The 22858-nt window shown below is 35.7% G+C and overlaps 1 protein-coding gene across 4 annotated transcripts in view; it reads right to left on the bottom strand.

Annotated features, from left to right (window-relative positions):
- The window catches only part of KDM4C (lysine demethylase 4C), a 286545-nt gene that overhangs the window by 27251 nt on the left and 236436 nt on the right, over positions 1-22858 (bottom strand). For all 4 annotated transcript variants that reach the window (XR_014619288.1, XM_084304804.1, XM_084304806.1 and 1 more), the window contains exon 18: positions 1987-2172. Coding sequence is in view for 3 of the 4 variants with exons in the window: in XM_084304804.1 (XP_084160930.1) it covers positions 1987-2172 (186 nt within the window). In the remaining variant the exon portion in view is untranslated. The remainder of the gene's footprint in view (positions 1-1986; positions 2173-22858) is intronic.

Raw genomic sequence — 22858 nt, 5'->3', positions numbered from 1 at the left:
GTATTTAATGGAAGATCTTTACAATTTCTTTCTAAATATAATAAAGATTTGTTTGACAAAGATTAATAATTTCATCATTTTAAGCTTGTTCCTCTGAACTGCAATTTGGGCATTGAAACGGTGCATGACATTTCAAAAAAAAAAAGCTAATTCATGATTTTTGAGTAATATTTCCTTCGTATGTCATGTTTTTAGACTTTTGAAAATATTAAGAGGCTGGCAGTAGTTAGCAGACAATATCAAGGAACGACCACTGCATTCTCATAGTTCAATGGAAAAAGGATCTCCAGTTTCCACTTAACAGCATCCCTTCATACACTGTGTACCACAAAGGTACAAACTGGCCAATAATAGCACAAAATGATTTAAAACAGCTCAAAAACATGTAACAGCGGATTTTTTGTAATTCCTACCCCAACTGCCCTTTCTAAAGACTTTCTAAATGCAAGTAACTGGGCCTGCCTAGTTGATACTTCTGATCACACTTTTGAAATAAAATATCACCCACGGGTATGTTTGCTTCCAGCTGACTTTCTCTGACCCTAAGTATTGTTTTTGCTAATCATTACGGATTCTTAGGTATTTTTTTTCCCCATTAGTATTGTTGCATATAACTTCTTTTTCTCATTTTCTTGAGAATAAGGGAGTTTTAATCAAAACAAATCCATCTGGTGCACCCATTCTCAATTGTAGTTCTGGCAATTTGATGATAAAAAGATGTGAGTGTTGTATTTCATGCCCAGAAATGAACACGGTCAAAGAGGAAAAATCGAAAAAAAAAAACACATGACCTACTATCCGTAGGTAGCTAATCACAGAGCCTTACTTGCATACTACACTACAATTCACACAAACAAAATAATACAGAGTGCAGCAGGAATATTTAAAACCATTCTGCAGAAAACAACTTTTCTGCTAGCAAACTTACTTGTTATTTCTGAAGCTGTATCATCAACAGACATGAACCAAACTCATTTTCATAGAAAATACATGAACAACAATATATGAATAACAACCATGCAAAGTGTACTGGTGTCACATGTTCACTTTTTTTGGAAAGCAAAAATCTTTAAAATGCATAACATTTCTGGAGGAGTTTTAAATGGGGACACAAAATTTGTTTGCCTTTTTATGAACCACCAGCAGACTGAAATTCAGACAGACTCTTGAAAGAAAGACATACATTATATAGATATTACCTGTGTTTCTTTCACTTTTCATGGAAAGGGAGATAAAATACATGTTCAAATAAACAGTTTGCAACTTGAGAATTCCCGACTTGACTCACTTATCAAGTTATTTCCTTATTAAGACCGCATGAATTTCTTCTAGTTTGCTAGGAAGCGAAATACACTTTTAAAAGCCCAAGATAAATTGCAAGAGTTCTCCCTTAACTGAGACAGTAACAGTTTGTTGGGATAAAAGATATTAAAACCTACAAGACAGTTAAAACAAATTCTTCATGTGTCTCATCTAAAATTAAAGGTTTCCTCAGCATAGGCTACAAATAAAAAGAAACAGTAATAATATGCTTATTCCTGACATAACAGTGTTGCTTTGCCAGATGACAGAATGATTGTAATTGGTTATTTGTAAGACATTGTTTGGCTGTGGTACAAAGAATTTACATATACACCATGTCCTTTATCTCCTAGTATCTGTGAGTATTTGAAAGATACTGTGATCTGGGTATTTGTTATACATTTGAAGTTAACAAAACAGCGAACTCAGAGACTTGTTCTGCTGTCAAAACAAAACACTCAACAATGACTCTAATGCAAAAATACGTTAGGCATATCAAATAATATTTCTCCCAGGTAATAGCATAAGAAAAAAAACTTCGAGATGTAATACATGTAGTTTGTTATGTACGGAAATATGATAGAGATATTATTCATGGTGTGGACTCTTTCTTCCATTTCCTCCAGAAACATGTTTTAATTCTGTAATTCTGTTTGCTTACGAATCATTAAACAAATTCCTTACCACATTTCGGTTGATCTTGTGCCTGCAACATGTAATGTAGACAACATACGGCCAGTCGTCAGGTTCCATCAGCACTCCTGCAGCATGGGCACAGGTTACATGGAAGGAGGCTGGACAGCGTCCATAAGAACACTGAATGCAGGCACCAGAGGTTTTCTTAACTCTCTGTCTGCAGAAAATACATTTCTGTAGAAGCAAAAAAAAAAAAAAAATTTTTTAACCATACTACCACAGTTCCACTGACATCTGCATGTATCTCCAGGACTGAAAACTTATTTGTGCTTCACTGTTCACATTTTATACCTCATACCACGTGTCACAAAAGAATAAACATTTATGAACTGTATGCTAATATTGTAGTATGCTATTGATTAGATATAATTTATATTTGTTTCTTTTTATGTAAATGTAAGGACAACCTGTTTTGATGCTAAGCTCAGAAAACTGATATATAGATAACTATATAGAAGCTTAATTTCGAATTCCAAATTCCATACGCTAATCTGAAAATTAACCTGCTCTTCCTACAGTAAGTAAATTTGAAAACCTATATATAATTCTGCACAAAGTAACAGCAAGACTTAGAAATAGAGTATTCCAACAAAAATGCAGGGCTAGATATGACTTCCAGATATCATTTAACCCAGCCCCCTATTTTGAAGTTGGACTGAATCTATACCTACACAGGCTTTGGGAGACGGGTAATCCAACATATTCATACAAAGGTTTCCGCAACATCTTCAGATAAGCTGTTACAGTGGTTACTTCTCCTCAAAGTTAGAAATGTTTTAGCTCATGCCATTGCATATTTCCACAGATGAAGGATGTTCCTATGTCCGTTTTCATTTTTTCCAGTCTGTTTTTTATTGATCGTGAATTTCATATAAAGGTAATAGAGTAGGCCATATTCCTCCACTTAATTTATAAAACCATTATGTCAAAAGCCTTACCAGTGCCAAGACATTCCACATTTATTCATTTTCCCAATATGGAGAGTACATCAAAATACAGTATCTATTCCGTGTTCCTGTGATTCATATTTCTTAATGGCTCTGCTTCAAGGCTTTTGTAAGTACAGGGCTTCTATGAAACACACAAAGAGCCCTAAGCAGAGCCATAAACTAGTTCTGGGAAATTAGCCCACCATACTATTAAAACAACAACAACAAAACAAAAACTGTGTTGTATCACATACGGGACTTAATTTCTGATAATTCTCACCACAGACTACAAAACAATGTTAGCAATTGTTATTGAAGATCATAAAATTGTCTCAGCTATTATAGAGTATAGCCATAGGATTTTACTTGATACAGAAACAGTGAATTCAGTAAGTTAAACACATGCTGTGGAAGCAGAGATTCCTTCCATTTGTTCTAATTTTTTTAGTCACTGATTTTGCCTGCCTGCTCTGGGAACAAGAGTAAGAATAATTTTGATTTATTTCTTACTGTATAATTAATAAATCAATATATTTCACATTAACTCACATCAAATTCTTCTTTCCAGGCTACCAGAAATTTTGTTTTGTTGATTATCAATTTCTATATTCTGAAGGAAATCTGCAGAAATTTCATTGTAGCAGTCAGAACTTATATTTCAATGGCTTCTGGCAGTCAGTTTGTGAGTGATATAATGATTTCTTCAAGTGCTAGCCCTGCCAAGTTCATCAGCCATTCAGGGTTCTAGTTCATGCATCACTTTGAACAGAAAAAAGCTCTTCAAATTCTGCCTTTGTGTCCAACCCCTGAAAGCCAACAGGACTGAATGGCTTTGCACAAACATATAGATGTAGAGCTCAGTGACATGGCTTAATAGTGGACTTGACAGTGTTAGGTTAAAGTTTGGACTCAATGATCTTGGAGTTCTTTTCGAACCTAAATGATTCCATGATTACACGATTCTATGATAAAAGCAGCATCTGTCATCTGGAACTTAGTTATATTTTTTGCCTTCATTCACAAAAGGGGCCAGAACCTAGCTCAGTCTGCTGTAGCAGCATTATGCCTGAAAGACTAGTATGAGGTAAAGATGATTTCACCCAATAAATGTTCCAGAGGCTTATCTGATAATGCTGGTATCAATCACATCGTGTGTTTGTATTCACATACACGAAACCATATTCAGATAAATAAAGTAACTGTTTCTTGATGGATCTTAGGGATATTTTTGTAAATACATAATAAGTACACAGTTAATTGGGAGTTCCAGAAATGAAACAGAACCACAATCTATTATATTTAATGTCTAGGCACTGAGCTCACGCAAATATATGGCTCGATTTGAATGCTTTTTCACACGTATTCACCAGTCAGCTTAATCAAAATAAGAAGGAAAGACTGAGTAGGAAACACACATGAGCATTAAAAATTCTAAATCTTAGTGTTATCCACAGAAATGGCTACACATTCTGATTGAAAAACAACAAAAAGAATGCAGTTCAAACAAAATTCAGAGAATGGCGAAAAGGTAAATAAAACAGGAAAGTGTAGGTAAAGTAGCAGTAACTTAGGTAAGTATGTTACAGCTGGAAATGATGGTCTCCTTAATTTACTGGCTGCATGTGTGCAAGGCAGCAAGTATACGAATGTTAGAACGTGCTTCTATGTTTGTTCCACGTACTACTACAGTATCATGAAAAGTTCAGAGGTGCAGAAATTAAAATATTACATTACAAGGGTAATTCTTCAGAAAAAAAATGGAATTACAAATACATGCATACATGTACAATTGTTCTTTCGCTTTAATATTTTCCGATTTAGTATCTATGAGAAGTGCAGAAGCTGGGGAAAATACGAGGACAGTCAGAGAAGACTGCTTAAGGCAAGCTCAAAGTGAACCTGGGAAAACTGAAGAGCTACCAGATTTAATGAAATGGCCAAATCCACAGAAACTGGAACAAAACTCCATCTCTCTCAGTAACAGAGTCCAAGTTTTCTGTTTTCCAGTCCATGTTAACTTAACAAGAAATCATCAAACAAACTGACATATTGTAGGACAAATTATTTCCCAAATTACTTTGCAGAGTTACAATTTGAAAATACTGGGAAAAAAAGAAAAAAAAAAAAGAGAGAAAAAAAAAAGAAAATACAAGAGACTGTCAAATAACCACTGGCTATATTCTGTTTTATGTCATGCTGGTGCAAAACTACAGTATTTCAGATTAACTGTTTATATAAAAGGAATACTACTTGGCATAAGTAATTACACGAATGCAGACTTCAAGCCACACAGTAAGTAAAAATGTTTCCTGTGTTTCAACAATGAAATGAATCCATCTCAGTGCCAAATACATGGAAGGTAGTTGTTACATCAGTTAACTCCAAACACACATTCGTCTTCTGTAGAATGCTCTTATTTTTCCTTTAGGTATCAAAAAGATCAGGATCACAGATATGAACAGGGAAGTTACTGTAGATGCAGAACAACAAAAAAAATCCTATTTCTTCTTACATTTACCAGAAATACCAGAAAAATTCTGAATAACAGTCCTCTTTCATGTAGTACAAATATAATCAAGTTTGATAAATAATGAAGCGTTTCTTATTACTTCTAAGATGCTCTGTCCTTTGTACAACGCTGAAGGTCATGATGCTGATGTATGCTAGCTTTACAATGAGTCTCAATCCTAGACATGAATTTCAAAAAGTATATATATGTATAAATAAAAGGCATTTATACAACATTTATGAATTCACAACTTCTACAACTGTATCAGGCAGCATTTTCCCATTCAGAGATACAAGACAAAGCTCCTTCATCTTTAAAAATAAAAGTCAAACAGTTGATCAAATGTATTTCATTAATTAAAACCAGACGAAACTATAAAAATCTGCTTTGCATAGATTTTAGGAACCTTAGCTGAGCTACATACCAAACTGTATATTTTAGCTGTTAGTAGTAAATTGAACTGTTGTATGTCTGACCCATTTCACCAAGTCTTTCCCTCTGTAACTTCGAACTAGGAATGTATTTCTTATACTCTTGTTTGGGACTTTATTGAATATGAATTCAAATGGATTTTATCACCTTTTTCTCCCATTCCTATATATTATATATACATGTATATATGTAAGAATATAGATATATACGTATACGTATATATCTATATATATGTAAGAATGACCAGAATATGATCATTCATGACAAAAACAAATACTATAAATGTTTTGTTTTGTTCTGTTTTGTTTAAAAACATAAAAAATAAAAATGAAATAAAGAAAAGATAATAATAATAAAGTGGCAAAGGGAGAAACATCAAAATTCTGAGAGAAGACTGGGAATCATCAGTTGCAAAGATGAAGAGACAATGGGGGAAGAGGCTCAGAATCAATCTTAATCAGAGATCCAGATGCAAAATGAATTGGGGAATAAATAAAATTGTTTATATAACTAGAGATTAAGAATATAGGACAGAACAATGCACTGTAATTTTCTAGATGGTGAAATGACCTATTTTGCCCCCAAAGTGAAAAAATATTCTGTCACAAATGGATTTCATAATCATGGAATAGCTCTTTAATATTAATAAGTTGCAATTATATAAAAAGCATGGATTTTAAAGAACTCTGAGAAAACTGAATGGCAGTGTTTTGTAAAAGACAGACCACTGATAGCTCTCATAATAATCTTTATGCATTTTTATATAAATAATTTGACATTGCTTCCCTCAAATAGAGTAGTATTTACAAAACCAAATTCCAGACCCTAATAGGAAGATGTATTAAATACAGCAAAACTGCTTTCTGAAGCAAGGGTTTATGAAAGCAAGTACAAGCCGATAGTTGTGGAAGAAAGTTAGGGCTAGATATCAAGAAACAATCCGGAGTATTGATTTCTCCCAAAAATATTTCTATACTTTGGCAGGAAGAATGATTTATATGGAAAAGCTCACAGTAGTAAAGCATTAAACTCCACAAAGAGAAGCAATTTTGAGAGAGCCTCTAAAATTATTAAAATTAAATTTCTTAGTATTATTAAAAATCAACCCATAAGATCTTCTTTTCTACTGCTGCAGGTGGTTATTATCCGCTAGTCAGTAACTGAATTGCATAGTCTCATTCTCTTTCATTTAGCCGGCAATTTTGGCCTTTCAGGTATTATTGGAAACAAAGACTAAGAAAGAAACACCACTGTAAAGTTTAGGAACTTAGTAAAAATCACAGGTGATTTTTTTCTTTCTGTGAGATCTTCTTTAGCATTTTGTAATGAACCTGCTTTGCTTCAGAATTTATATCACCATACAAACAGCATTGCTGTTGTGCATGATCGCATTCAATGTTTGAAATGTTGTTCTTACTGTAACCAAAATAAAATACCCATAGGTTTTAACAGAGCAAAGATTTCACAGAGAATACTGAGAGAAGTATTATATCACCAGCTTGTCAACTGTTGCAACTTGAAATACATGTACAGTGTAATATGCACGGATAAACTAATTTTTTCTTTCTCCAGTCCAAAAGCATAATATGGGTTGGAGCCAAGCAAAGACTACAGTCTAGTCTTACTGGAAGGGTTGGCTAGGAGGTACTAGCACCAAGATTTGTTAAGGAGGCACTATGCAATGAGAAGATACATAGTATGAAGATATTTGACACATTATCTGCAGATCACTGAGCACATGTTTTCTGCACAACCATCTTTCAGAATACGAAGTCAGCACTTAATTTTGGCAGATAGTGTGTTTCTATGGAAACAAGCTCATTACTTTTTTCTTTTTATGTTTCCCTTTATTCCTGATTAATCTAAACCACGCTGAATACTTCAGCTATGAAACTGACAGAGCTTAGAATCAGAAAGAGTTCCTTAGATCATCATCTATTCCACTTCTCGTTTAACAGTTTTAGACAATTACATTACAATTAACCAAGAACGTTGTTAGATAAAGTATCAAGAGACTATTTTGCAGCCCTCTGGTATTTCAAAGTTAACAACCAGTACCTTACGGGGGGGCGGGAATCAAATAAACAACAACAACAACAACAAAATGATTGAAGAAAGTGATTTGCAATTTCCTACTACTCAGCAAGTCTTCCCATAGCATGAAGGCATAGCAAATTAAGGATAATAGACATTCTCTAAATATAGGTGAAATTTTGTTAATCATACTTTCTAGCAGAGAAGTAAACATCACACTTATGCATCAGCATCAGTAAGAAACAACTATTTTCTAATACCTTTGAAATAATGTAGGTTTTAGGTCCACTCTGAATGAGTGAACTTGTAAGTCATGGCTTTGAAATTATCTTGCTTACTTTTGATTGAAACATGAAAAGATCTTGACATTAGCCAAATGTACATATTGCTTTAATATACAGTTTTAAGAGATTATAAAATATTACCAGGTTTTGACAAAAGTATGAATAGGTACAGTATAAATCTACTGTTTTGATAGAATTGATAAAGTGTCAATAGCATCATACTTTGTAGCAATAGCAAAGACATGTTTACAGTGTAGAATTAAAAAATAATAATAAAAAAAAAAACGCTTAGATCTTCTGAAGCACACTGTATGATTGTAATGGAAGATTTCTTGCACTGCAAGTTAAAAGACAAAGAAAAGCAATCAAATAAAACAAAACACTTTGTGAAGAAGTTTCTGTATTAAGAAGTACCTGACAAGGTTTATGTTCTTGTGACATCCTATGTAATCTCCTTAACAGGTTAATGGTGAGTCTTATGAGGCAAAGAGGAAGAAATAAAAGACCTTGTTAGAGCTCCAACTGTTGCCTGCACAGCACTGCCCACCACCTATGGCCATATCTATCTAGTCTAGGGAAGTAAGCTTTGTATTTATTTCCAGTATTCTACTACAGCAGTAAGATCTCTGCAGAAAGGTTTCTTGTCTCCTCATGCTGAACAGACCATTTTTTCAGCCTCTCCGCACACCTCTCCTGTGCTCCAGCCCTTGCCATCTCAGTGGTCTTTCATTGCGTTTGCTCCAATATGGCAATATCATTCCTGTAATAGGAAGACTAGTTGCATCTTACGAGATGCATTTTACAAGCACCAAATTAGAGGTAAAAGCAGACCAGTCACCTGGGCCTTCTGGCTACAGTCTTACAAATGAAGCCCAGGATGCATTTGGCCTTCTTCGCCGAAACAGCATTTTTGTTCAACTCTTTATCCACCATGACCCCCAGGTCTTCTTCTGCAAAGCCAATTCCATCTTTCCTCATGTAGGATCATTAGAGTTAAGATAAATTCTAGTGACAGATTCTGTGTTAAATAGGTTTCAAAAGACACAGAATGTAACAACACAAAGTAAAGAATTATAGAAGGCATACAGAAGTTGCTACCTCAGTATGCAAACAATGAGTAAATTACTCTAAAAGACTGCAGGCTCCACCTCTTCATGAGTTGTCATTTAATGCAAAGCATAGCTCTGAAAAGCAGTATCATTATTTATACTCAGTGCAGAGAAGATCACTGTTTCTGCATGGCTTGTTTTATAATACTTCATATGAATACATACAGGCACACACAAAGAATTTAACATTTTAATAAGAGAGCAGATAAAATTAGAACACTGAGATGTGGCATTGAAAGGATTATATTCTTAGCAATATCCTGCAAGCAATTTACTGAAATGAAAAAAATGAAAAGAAAGTTGTTATCAAAATAAAGGTATTGCCATCTCTTATATAATAAACTCTCCAACCTTCTGAGGATAGCTAGTCTGTAAGCCAATACCAATAAACCAAAAAGATATTCTCTCCCCTTCCCCAGACACAACAAAATACACTAGAGACAATCCTATAGTATTTAAGACGTATGCTCAAATGTTCAGAAACAAAAATCTTGTCAAGCTCAAACAGAAACCTTTGATGACAATACAAGTACACATATCAAAATTTAATCTACCTACTAGCATGACAGTAACGTGCTGCTTTGTGTCTTAAAAGATTAGAAAATGAGAATGGACTTCACTATAAATCCTCTGGGCAAGAAGGGGTCATGGCCAATTATGTAGGTGAATGCACTGTGCCTCTGGGAAGGAAAATATTGTGCTTGTGAAGCGCACTGAATGAGGACGCAGCTGCTTGTCAAGTTGTTTTCTGTCGAAGAGAAGCTGTTGTGGACAGAATACACTATTAGACAAGAGGGATAAGTAAGGCAGTTAAGTGAGGTTATGCCAACGGCTAGGAACCACCTGGCACCCCTACAGTAGCTTGAACTGTGTCATGCTATGTCCAGGTATTAACAATAACATACAAATGCAGACAAAGTGTTTGTAAGACAAAGCTGGGGAAAAAGGGTGGAGGAACTTGGGTCTTTGGAGCTATTGTTTTTTTTTTTTTTTTTTTTTTTTTTTTTTTTTTTCGTTTGTTTGCTTGTTTGTTTTAATTTCAGGAAGGGGTCAGGGCACACAGAACTCAAGCACGTTCAGCATCAACTCACAGAAATTATTTTTTTTTTCAGTTCTGAAAGTCTTGGGGGACTTCTTAGCTTACAAATAAAAGATTATTCCTGAAGCCTTCAGCCAAAAGCCAAAATCTATTTCTTAGCAAAACTGATGTTAACACTATACCTCACCAGAAAATAGTGTCATTTGAACAGCCAGAAGTGATAAGGCAGTGGAGAAAAGTTATGACATTCTTTAAAGACATACTAAAGTGTATTAACTATAAGAAGTTTACAAAATTCCACAATCTAAAATGAATCAGCTTGAGGTACCTCAGAAACAGTAAGTTCTTTCTAAAACATTTCCCTCAGTTCTAATTCATGTATTAACATCACTGAGTAAATATTTAGAATAATCTGACCATAATGCAGAACATGGTAAGCAGTGTCTCACAGTTTTTAGTCATTACAAAACTCTGTCAAACAATTACTCTCTTAAAATTAAACCTATTAACCATTAATACACTTAATGGTTGATACAGTTCTTGGCGAAAATGCATAAGCAAAAATTGAAATCAGAACATGTTTAAAAGAAATTGGTTTTTCCCCATGTTTTATTTCCTCCTGTTGCTTTCCTACAAGAGAGAAAAACAATAAAAGACCAAGATGACGTTTTTATCTTGGTCAGGTAGACAAATGACCTTCTGCTTCAAAAAAATCTCATCAACTATCATCTTTCTTGCATAAACCCAAAAGTATGTGGATGTCAGCACAGTTAAAAAGAATCCCGAGTTTGCCATGGAAACAACATTCTTATTTCAAAATAATACAACTGTTCGATGTGGACTATTGGCATGAAAGCTCCCAATCCAAGCTCATTGACAGCTTGTGGAGTGGACAGATGAGGCATGGAAAATATTTTAAATTAGTTCATTTATCTTTCTGAGACATGGGAAGAGAATGAGAATCTTTCATGTTTACAGAAAAAAAGCAGAGAAATAGAGAAAGGAAAGGGGGAAAAGGTGGGAGGGGAAGGCACGTTTAAAAAATCAAAAATGAAAAGAAAGAAAAGAGGGAAAGATGAAGTAGAAAAAGGCAGGAAGGAATAGAGGGGAAAGAAGATAATGAAGGAAAAGGGAAAGGGATGGGGAAAGGCAGAACATATCGCAGCTTTGAATATAAACTGAATCAGTTATGCTAAATTTCGCACACCTTTTTCATGTAAGCTCTTAAGAAAAAGGTTAATGTTAGCTAAACTAACAGATGTTTTTGACTGTTTTTATCTTCACAGTTTGCAGAAAATACACTTTTTTTTTTTTTTTACTAAACAAATGCAGATTGTAGGTACTCAGATTATACGTATTTTTCACATATGAAGCACAATTTTCACCATGCATCTAAGAAATTATGTCATACCCATCCAAGATGAAGAACACAATACATCATATACCCAGTTAATGCAGAATGTCCTATTTGCTATGAATGTTATTATAGTCCAATACAAAGCAAGGGAGATGACCTGAGGATGGATTAATGTACTACTGAGGACAGATTAATGTAATACAAGTCAGAAGACTCATTTTGTTCATGAGTCTCTCTTAGCTCCTAGGAATATGATTTTAACAAACTGAAATAGGGAGAGGTTTCCTCCACTTTCAAAATAATCTACTTTGAACTTATATCACTCTATAGATATGTTTATAAAGACTATTAAGTACCATCCAAATATCATGTGGACCTAACATGTCTTACATGTACAGGTCAAATTTGCAACAGAAGGTCACACTGGAAACTTTACACAAATTATGTCATGTATAGAAATTTACACAAGAACATGGGCTGGAATAGATAGCTTTTACATAAGAATAATGAGCAAGTATTACAAAGGTCTGATTGCTGATTCTACAGTATTGGCTCTAATTAACAGTTGATCTTCACCAAAAGGCTGAGGAGCAAACTATCATCTCTGGATAACATGGTTATGTTTTGTGGAGCTATTTTCTGCTATTTCAACACAAATTTTGCTTAATATGTAAATATAAGTATTTAATTTATATATATATATATATTTATATGGTATGTCTTCCTCTTTGCCTAGTTTTTTAGACACAGTGATTAGGGGTTGAGGTTACACTTTCCCTCACATTTTTATCTTTTGACATATTTCATTTTCACTCTGGGAAACATTTCGCATCCTTGATGGACATTTAATTGATCTGTTTAATGTTAGTATTTAGCAAGGACTCTTACCAAATGTTAAGATGTATTCCATTGCATTGCCCCATCTATAAAATATATCACAAAAAGAAAGAAGCAAACAAAAAAATCCATTTCTCCTGTCCAGGGTGTGGTCTTCTGCCTGGTCTAAGTGGACCAGTTTCTGATCACTTTCATCACAGACAGTTTCTGTCATTTGTCTGCACACTGTACTTTTCAAAAAAGTAGCACCTCACTATAAACTTAATTAAATTACAAAGCTTTGGATTATGGGCCTTATTCATGTCATATTAGGATTATGAAAACTTCTTTTCTCATGTTTTTGTATCATTGGTATTTTCTTTAATGTCAGACTCGTTCACTGGAAATAAACCGCTAACTACAGATTGAGCTTCAAGGGCAGTTTTTAAAATTCTCCTACCAAATTCTGTACCAGCAAAAGAAGTACAAAAGACCAGTATTTAAAAAGTCACAGGAGAAGAAGAACACCTAGAATACAGTTTGACTTTTGATACCAATATTCAAAACTTCTTTTTGACTAGTTAGACTTCTGGAAGATATTCTTTCTCTCCACACCGTGTATCCAGCTCTTGTGTTAATGGACCATTAAAAGATGCTTCATTGTGTCTTAATGGCATAATACATTATAAAAGTCTGGTGAAGGAAGGAATTACATCTCTCAATCTAAAGACATGTCATGTAAAAGAACATAGATGATATTTCCAGAAAACAATATAATAACAATTTGCTAATACAGCACTGCCAACTTTTCGATGAATTTTTGAAAACCTGCCTTTCATAGAAAAGATATTTAAAGACTTGTTCAGAATTCAATTAAATCTTTTATTAAACTATATTCTGACTGGAACTCCTGACACTGACTTGAACATATCATTCATATGTCTAAATAAATTATTAGCATAGAAGAAGTATATATATGGCCAAGTGCTAGGTCCTGCATCTGGGCCAACACAATCGCAAGCACAACTACAGGCTGGGTGGAGAATGGACTGAAAGCAGCCCTGAGGAGAAGGGCCTTAGAGTGTTGGTTAAAGAGAAGCTCAACATGAACTGGCAGTGTGTGCTTGCAGCCCAGAAAGCCACCCATATCCTGGGCTGCATCAAAAGCAGCATGGCCAGCAGGTCAAAGGAGGTGATTGTCCCCCTCTACTCTGCTCTTGTGAGACCCCATCTGGAGTCCTGCGATCAGCTCTGGGACTCCCAGCACAAGAAGGATCTGGATGTATTAGAATGAGTCCAGAGGAGGGCCATTAAGATGATCAAGGGGCCAGAGCACCTCTCCTGTGAAGACAGGCTGGGGGAGTTAGGGTTGCTCAACTTGGAGAAGGCTTCAGAGAAACATTACAGTGACTTTCTTCTAAAGGGGGCCTACAGGAAAGCTGGGGAGGGACTCTTTGTCAGGGAGTATAGTGATAGGACAAGGAATAATGGTTTTAAAAGAAAAGAGGGTAGATTTATATTAGATATCAGAAGAAATTCTTCTCTCAGATGGTGGTGAGGCACTGGAACAGGTTGCCCAGAGAAGCTGTGGATGCCCCATCCCTTGAAGTGTTCAAGGCTAGGCTGGATTGGGCTTTGACTAGCCTGGTCTAGTGGGAGGTGTCCCTGCCCATGGCAGGGGGTTGGAACTGGATTGTCTTTAAGGTCCATTCCAAGCCAAACCATTCCATGATATTTCAATACATAAATTAGTTGCTCTAGCAACTAACGTTTACACCATTTTTTATAATCCAGTGATATGATCTCTAAAAAATTCTAAATGCTTATACAGGAAGAGAGATAGCAAAAAAATGTTCCTTCCACCCCATAAATCCTCCATTTGCCATACACAATATACGGTGTCTCAGCATCAAAATAAGAATGACACAAGCATTTGGATCTCTGAAGTCTCATAGAACAGTACAGCTAATACACTGATACAAAAGTACTTACAATATCCACACTTCCTAGGTAGCTGTGAAACATTAATATACTTATTTGCACAGGTCTTTGCCATATTAAGACTAACAAACCCCATGATTTCTCGCTGGTGGGTACACAGATGATATATTCCCACACAGTACACATCATTCAGCATCATTGGGACAGTATCGTGTCTCCTTCTAAGAGACCTCTACATAACCTGAGATCACACAGAAGTAGGCAATGCTGTGTATGTGTGTCCCAGAGAAAAGAAAGAACAAATCACTGGAAGTAAATATTCAGGGAGCTCGATTCTTTGGAAATCCTGTAGGTCATTTAAGTCTGTAGACAACATAACTGTCAGATCCCCACTGCACACTAAGGAGGCAGACATCAGTCTCCAGAAGCACGTTTCATTTTTAACCTCATTACAAACAGCTGTTTCAACAGTGAGGCTGCCTTATTAATAACCCATTAAAGTTGTTGTTCATGGACTAACTCTTTATAGAACTATTTCTAACAGAACAAAGAAAAGAAGTTGAATACAGAATCTTTGCTACATTTAGGACTGAAAGTATATGTTCTATTACTTTCACTACTTCAGTCAAAAATATGTATTGCTTCACTCACTGTTAACCAATATTGGTTAACAAATATTGGAACAGACATTGGAAGATCACAGTAAGTTCCCAGAGATATTTATCATTAAGTTAGAGAAAGGCTAAGACCATGAACAATTCAAAAGTTTCAGGAAGACTTTATTTTACCCTAAAGTGAACTGTTTATAAATTTTATGCATTTTCGTTCATTCTTAAAAGCACCAGTAATAATCCTATTTTCCCTGTATGTCATTTTGCCCTAAAGGTACTGGATCTAATGCACTGCATGATCTAGAGCTGAGAATGAATGACAACCAAGTTGTGGTGATTTTAGCTATCAACAATCAGGCAAGCATTTGGTTTGAACAAAACTACTTTGTTGAAGATTTTTGTGGAGTGGTATAGAGTGTATTATGGGATCATGGTCATGCACTGCACAAAAACAGCTGAGACTTCTGGAGAGTTAACACACCATGGAAACCTCTACTACCATGGCTGTCGCCGCATTTCCACTGCCAGAAATCATGACTGTCAGAACTGCTCCATGAGACTAGTCTGTATCAGTTAGATTAGCTTTGTTTTCTTGTATAGAAAACAGACAAAATGAACGGGTGCTTCCTCACAAGCTACTTATGTATATGTGACTTGTCTACAACAGTGGTGTTCAACTACACTGTGCTGCTGTAAAGTTAGGAGATGGATTTTTTCACTTTTATGATATTTTTCTTTAGTTTAATAACCCACCTTAGCTTTAGGTTTCAGATAATAATAGGTTTGTTATCATTTGATGTCACTGATAAAAACGATGATAGTATTTTTTTAATTTCAAACTACCCTATAAGCACGTGTGTTTTAGCTTAACTTTTAATATTTTACAAGTAACAACAATCTTCTGGCATTTAATGCCAAGCACTTCACTCAATAAACTGATGAAATTTATAACATGGTTTGCAGATGAGTTCCCAAGATTTGTTAATGTGTTTCTTTTTGTTTATCATATTTCTGAAAGAACACACTTAAGGTCATAGTGCTCAATGTGATAATTTCTAGAGATGTTCCATGGCTAATTTTTATCTGTGATTTCCTGTTTTAATTAGCTGAGGTCATCTAAACCTGGATTTTTTTCTATGAGCTCAGACCTAATACCTTTTAACCTTGACAGGATCTTTAATTTCATTGAACATTCCTCTTTTGACCATTACTCTTCCATCAACCAGCAGCAGCAGTATGAGGAAAATTAGTCATCCTCTTCTTCCAATGTAATGACTTCAAGAATTTTTAACAGACACAACCTCACAATTATGAGTTTCAGAAAAAAAAATAAAGAAAGAAGATAAATGAAGAAATTAAGAAAAAGTGAATTAGTGGACTAGATGATCTTAGAGGTCTTTTCTAACCTGAATTTTAACCCGTGGTTTTTTCTAACCTTAAAAATTTCCTTTACTTACTTCACTTTTTAATTCAAAATACATTATATTTTTCAATGTCACATGATAGTATTTTAAAATATTCAGTATGGTCCTACCATTCATCAACACAGAACATTATATATATAGGTGCCGATGTACTTTTATCTATCCTCTATGCAAAAGTTTGAGCATTTTCTTCTGCTCTCAGCTGCATTTTTCCTAACTGAATTTCTGTTGTTCCCTTCAAATATACTTGCTAAAGCACCAAAGAGATTCTAGGAGACATAATACCATGCATAAAAGTTTAATTAATTTAAGCTGTTTATTCAGTGACTAAAGTCAAGGCAACTAGGTAGTTGTAAATATTCAATGAATTATCTTCATTTAAACGTATAAACCCTATGGTAACCAAAGGCAAACAAGAAATACCTTTTTGATACAAGAAACAGTTCTTAGTTAAAAAAGCAGGTGGCAGCGTGGGAGGAATGTATTCTCTGTATTTGCCAAGGTAACATTCACTATGAATTAATAAAGTCTCTTCTCAGCGTCTGGGTAATTTCTATGCATTTCTATGCAAGTTAGTACCTAAATCCAATAGTCTTCTCATGCTGTGTGGATTTTGCAGTATTAATTACCAGCAGACCAAGGACAGAGCTGCTAAAGGTGTAATACAGAAATTATCATGGCTCCTGTTAGTGAAACGAAGACAATACATTTCAGTGTTCTGACTAAAGCCATTTAAATTTAAAAACTGTATAAATGTAGAGTTTAGAGTAAGTGTGTTTCATCATGTATTGGTAAGGTATTATTTCTGTTCACTGCTATATTTTGGAGACAAATGATGCATTTCCATGACTAGATATAATTTCCCCATATCAGCTTTTGATCATTTGTCAACATGAGGAAAAATTAACATGTAGCAAATACATCCAGAACAACAGTGTATCATACTTATAATAGAAATTAAGGCAGAAGGCTCACTGGAAAAAAAAAAAAAAAAAAGGAAAAAAAAATAAAAACAAAACAGAAGTAATCAACAGTATTTGTTTTAAATACTTCTTGGGGTGTTTATCCTCTCATTTTTCCAAGCTGTATTAAAAAGAAAGTGCACTGAATTACAAACCAGTGTGTTTTCACTGAATATAAAGAAACTCTTCATATTTAGTTTAACATTCAGGCACATTTTCAGGCCCATCTTCAGGCACATTTACAACAGTGGGGGCTGACTGGGCCTGAACAGATCCAGCCCTGTGTATGCCACATGATGCCACTCAAGATTATCGACTTCATAACCTTCCCCAGCACTGGGGTAGACTGACAGGCCTACAGTTCTCCAAGGATCCTCCTTCTGGCCTTCCTTGTAGATGGGCATCGCATTTGCCAGCCCCCAGTCAACTGGCACCTCCCTCGATAGCCAGGACTGCTAATAAATGGTGGAAAGAGGCTTGGTGAACACTTCCACTGTGTCTTTCACTGCTGTTGGGTGGACTCCATCTGGTCCTATAGACCTGTGTAAATCTAAGTGATGTAGCATGTCACTATCAATTTCTTCTTGGATTGCAAGAGCTTCTTTTTTCTACCCATCCCTATCTATCAGCTCGGGGGGCTGGGTACCCAGAGAACAACAGGTGTTACTATTAAGGACTGAGGCAAAAGCATTAAGTACCTCATCATTTTCCTCATTTCTTGTCACTGTATTTCCCTTCACATCCAATAAAGGATGGAGATTTTCCTTAGTCCTCCTTTTCTGGTTTATGTATTTATAAATACATTTTAATTGTCTTTAATGGCAGTGATCAGACTGAGCTTCAGTTGGGCTTTGGCCCTTCTAATTTTCTCCCTGTACAGCCTCATGGCATCTTTATAGTCCTCCTGAGTAGCCTGCTCCTTATTCCAAAGGCCATAAACTCTATTTTTTTCCTGAGCTCTAACCGGACCTCTCCATTCAGTCAGACCAGTCCTCTTCCCTGTCAGCTCATCTTTCAGCACATAGGCATGTCCTGCTCCTGCATTCTTAGGATTTTCTTCTTGAAGAGTGTCCAGCCTTCCTGGACTCCTTTGTCATTCAGAACTGTATCTCAAGGGACTCTGCCAAAAAGTCTCCTAAAGAGGCCAAAGTATGCCCTCTGGAAGTCCAAGGTGGCAGTTCTGCTAACCTGCCTCCTTACTTTTCCACAAATTGAAAACTCAATTATTTCGTGATATATAATGCAAAATACTGCCCTATTTGAATGTGCTCTGTTTTGAGAAGCAGTGCTATTCAAAACCAGCTCTTCATTGGTATGAAGTCTATACTCTTAACCTGCAATGTGAATCTGAGGAAAACAGAGTCATGCTGTTAACTTGGATTTATTTTTCATGTTTGGATGGTCAGATACGAGCAAAGCAATTTGTAAGAATTTGTGAAATAGGCTAAAGCAGAGAATTCTTTTGCCTTATCATTATAAAATGTATGAAATACAACTTACACAGACATACAGTTCTCAGAGAAATCCAATGATATTATCTCACAGTCTTACTTTTCCAAACAATATTTTAATTCCATTCTAAACTCATGCTAATGTCCTCATAGGACACAAAACCCATGTGGCTTAAAATATCTGAGATTTATTAAATGAGTAGGGCTTTATTATTAATGATTTTGACTTCATGCCCAAGTCCCTAATTAACATACTGTAACAGAGCTAAAAAGAGAGCTGTATTTTCAAAAATATTGTGATAATGAACAAAAGCAAAAATTATCATCAATATTTATAATCTCTTTCAAAGGACTGCTGGTTTTGGCAGCTTGAAATAATAATAAAACAAACAAACAAAAAAACCTTTTTATTTTCTTACAGCAAGTATGAAATTAAAGACCTTAAAATAAAGTAAGTATTTCACTATGGACAGATTTGAAAGAAAGCTCAGTGGCAATGGTTAGGAAAAACAGCACAATAAAGATTCACTGAGTGTGTGAATAGAATATAAATCATATATATGATTTCATGATCTCTGAAGAGCTAAATGTTATTGTTTCAAAGACGAGGGCTTCTGCAAATTTTAGACTAGTACATCTGTACTATCTGCAAAGAGGAACAGGGACTGGGTAAAACTGAAACAGAAGAGAAGATATGAGACTGTGCAAACAGAATAAAAGCGAAATATAGGACGAATGGAAGACATCAACCAGTAAACAAACAAAATAGAAGGAAAAAAAGCAATAAAAAGGATTCCATGGATAAAACAGAGAACATCAATACTGGTACTGCTGATTAAAAATGAAAAAGAAATACTGAGGCTGAGTAACTGAAATTCAATATTGAAAGCTTAAAATGTTATAAAAAACTTAAAATGTTATAAAAACACAAAAACGTCTCATTAACAGGCAACATTAGGTGTGATGATTATGTGTATATTCAGGAATGGACTAATCTCTTGTACTCCCAGCTCCAAGTGTCTGCATTGCAGCACATGGGACATTGTAACCTGGTTCTGCAAGACTTGTTTGGCTCTACAGCATGAAGTTTCCTACTCCCCTTGTGTCACTTTGGCTGGAGTCCTTGTTTCTGCTGTAATTCCAAAAGCATAATAAATTCACTGAAGTTCAAATGAAGTTTAAATTGTACTTTACATAATTCTTCCCCTCCAGGACATATTAGTCCTTTCAAAGAGGACATCCAGACTCTAGACTCTTTAACATCTGGAATTCCTAATGATGGGCTAGTTATTGTTATGTTCTTTGCTATTTTTTCTTTTTTATGGTATGTTCTTTCTTAGTTATTTGCTACTTTTGTTCTACTCCTCCTTTTCCCTCTAGTCTGTGTCACATTACACATATAAAGCATTAACTATGCAAAAAGTGGTATCACTGTTCAAATACGGAAATTCCAAGGACTGCATTGTAATAACAAAGTGTGAAACACAGTTCTGCGACCACTAGTAAAATGTTGGCCACTGCTGGAAATATATTTCACACTTAGTTTTTTATTTGAAAAAAAAGAATGAACAGCAAATCTTAATAAGCCTAAAAACATTGAAAACTGTAATGAAGTACACCTTCATTAGGCTATCACCTAAGCCTTCAGAAAGTCAGAAGTCAGCCGCCCCATCTACACTGATGTCAATTAAGCCTTTTGTCCTATACAGTGAATTGAAACTCCATGACATGACAGTTATCTTGGGGAATTAAGAGCTCTGATGTACAAAAATTATCTACAGTGATAGTACTTCCTTCACAATTCAGTGAGAAAGGCTGGACAGAACGTTGAAGCTGAAAACCTTTCCGCATTCTGTCTGCAGACTGTGTATTAAATTGCATGACAGAAAGCATACATTTGAGGGATATCCTAATTTGAGGGATATCCTGGGATTTCATACAAGGGAGTGAAACAGCAAAAATATAGCAAGAACACTAAACACGTTAGCATTATCATGAAGATCATAAAAAAATAAAATAAAAAAATAATAAAATAATAATAATTAAAAAAATAAAAATAAAATAGAGAAGTGTTTTAGAATCACTGTGCAGCAGTTTTTGTAAAACCAAAATGGCTATACTGTATATCATACCCTCCCTACTGCTTGGCTATGAGAGATGCTCACATTTGCATTTGTGAGAATTCCAGCTGTACTAAGTATTGATTTATATCATTAGGGACAGTTTATTTTTCTAGACAGAATGTACAGAATTCCTAAGGACCATTGTCTTGAATCCCAGAGAAGGCAACACAGCTATTAGTCTACCAAATTGTACATTATAAGTAGCATCAATTTTTTGAAGATTTCTGTGAGTTCTATCTCAAGAACAGGCTGCATGCTTCCCAGGTGACAATAACAGTCTGTATGTACCACAACTGTCCTTTACATATCAGAAGAGATATGATGTCTGAATAATAGGCTGAGTTTGACAGCTGTTTGGCATCACCTTTTACTTCACTATATATTTCAGTTTCAAACTATGACTTAAGTTCAGCTTTTTAGCACCAGGACAGAGGTTTTGAATAGCTTCTGACATACATGGTTGAAGCAATGTGAAGTAATAAGAGTAGAACTGAAGAGCAAAACATTCAGTGCTAAGGACTTGCTATCCATACGTCTTTTTGGGGGTTCTCCTTCAGACTAACTCATCTGATTTGTCTACATTTTATTATTTTGTTAGTGTATGTTTTATGTCATACACAGAAGGTTCTCCTTTTCTAGTTTTATGGAGGGAATTTTAATGAATACAAGAACCTTAAGAATCTGGGAAAACTTTACTGTGCAAAACTGAAATATATTCAAACAGCAATCTCCATTTATTATTGTAATAATAATTTAAGCATATATGGATATATGGATAAATTATAATAATAACAGCTTTTAAGAGAGTGGAAGAAATGTAAGGAAAAGGAAAATCGAATATATTGCCAAAGCCAAAGAAAGAAAATAACAAGCCTGGAATCTGATCTTTTGATTTCAAAACATAGACCTCAACAATCAAATTACTGCTGAATTTATGTTTTGAAAACTCCCTTTTCACAAAATGCAGATGGCAGTTTACTGCTGCCTTAAATAATTCATATTTACTGCAGGAGTTATGCTGTACCATGGTGGGCTGACTGGCTGCCAGACCCATACCCAGCCACCCTCTCATTCATCCTCCTCAACAGAACAAAGGAAGAAAAGAAGACAGAAAAGCTCCTGGATCAAGATGCCCCTCTTCTTCTCATACTCAACTTCACCTTTTCACTCCCATGTCTTCCACCTCCTCCCCACCTCCAAGCAGCACAGGTGCAATGGATTGTTGAGGTGAGTTCCTAACAGCTCCTCTCTGCCACTCTTTCATCCTCATACTTTTACTCTGATTCAGCAAAGGGTTCTTCCTACGGGTTACAGCCCTTCATGAAAGTGTCCAGAGGAGGGCTACGAAGATGGTGAAAGGCCTGGAGGGGAAGACGTACGAGGAACGGCTGAGGTCACTGGGCCTGTTCAGCCTGGAGAAGAGGAGGCTGAGGGGAGACCTCATCACAGTCTACAACTTCCTCGTAAGGGGGTGTCGAGAGGCAGGAGACCTTTTCTCCATTAACACTAGTGACAGGACCCGCGGGAACGGGGTTAAGCTGAGGCAGGGGAAATTTAGGCTGGACGTCAGGAGGGGGTTCTTCACAGAGAGGGTGGTTGCACACTGGAACAGGCTCCCCACGGAAGTGGTCACTGCACCGAGCCTGTCTGAATTTAAGAAGAGATTGGACTGTGCACTTAGGCACATGGTCTGAACTTTTGGGTAGACCTGTGCGGTGTCAAGAGTTGGACTTGATGATCCTTAAGGGTCCCTTCCAACTCAGGATATTCTATGATTCTATGAACTGTTCCAGAAAGGGTCCTCCTCTCCACAAGGGGCAGTCCTTCAGGAATGGACTG

The sequence above is a fragment of the Netta rufina genome (genome assembly GCF_964035555.1).
Source record: "Netta rufina genome assembly, chromosome: Z".
NCBI lineage: Eukaryota > Metazoa > Chordata > Aves > Anseriformes > Anatidae > Netta > Netta rufina.
Note: the sequence above shows the minus strand (reverse complement) of the source record. Positions and strands in the feature narration are given on the sequence as shown.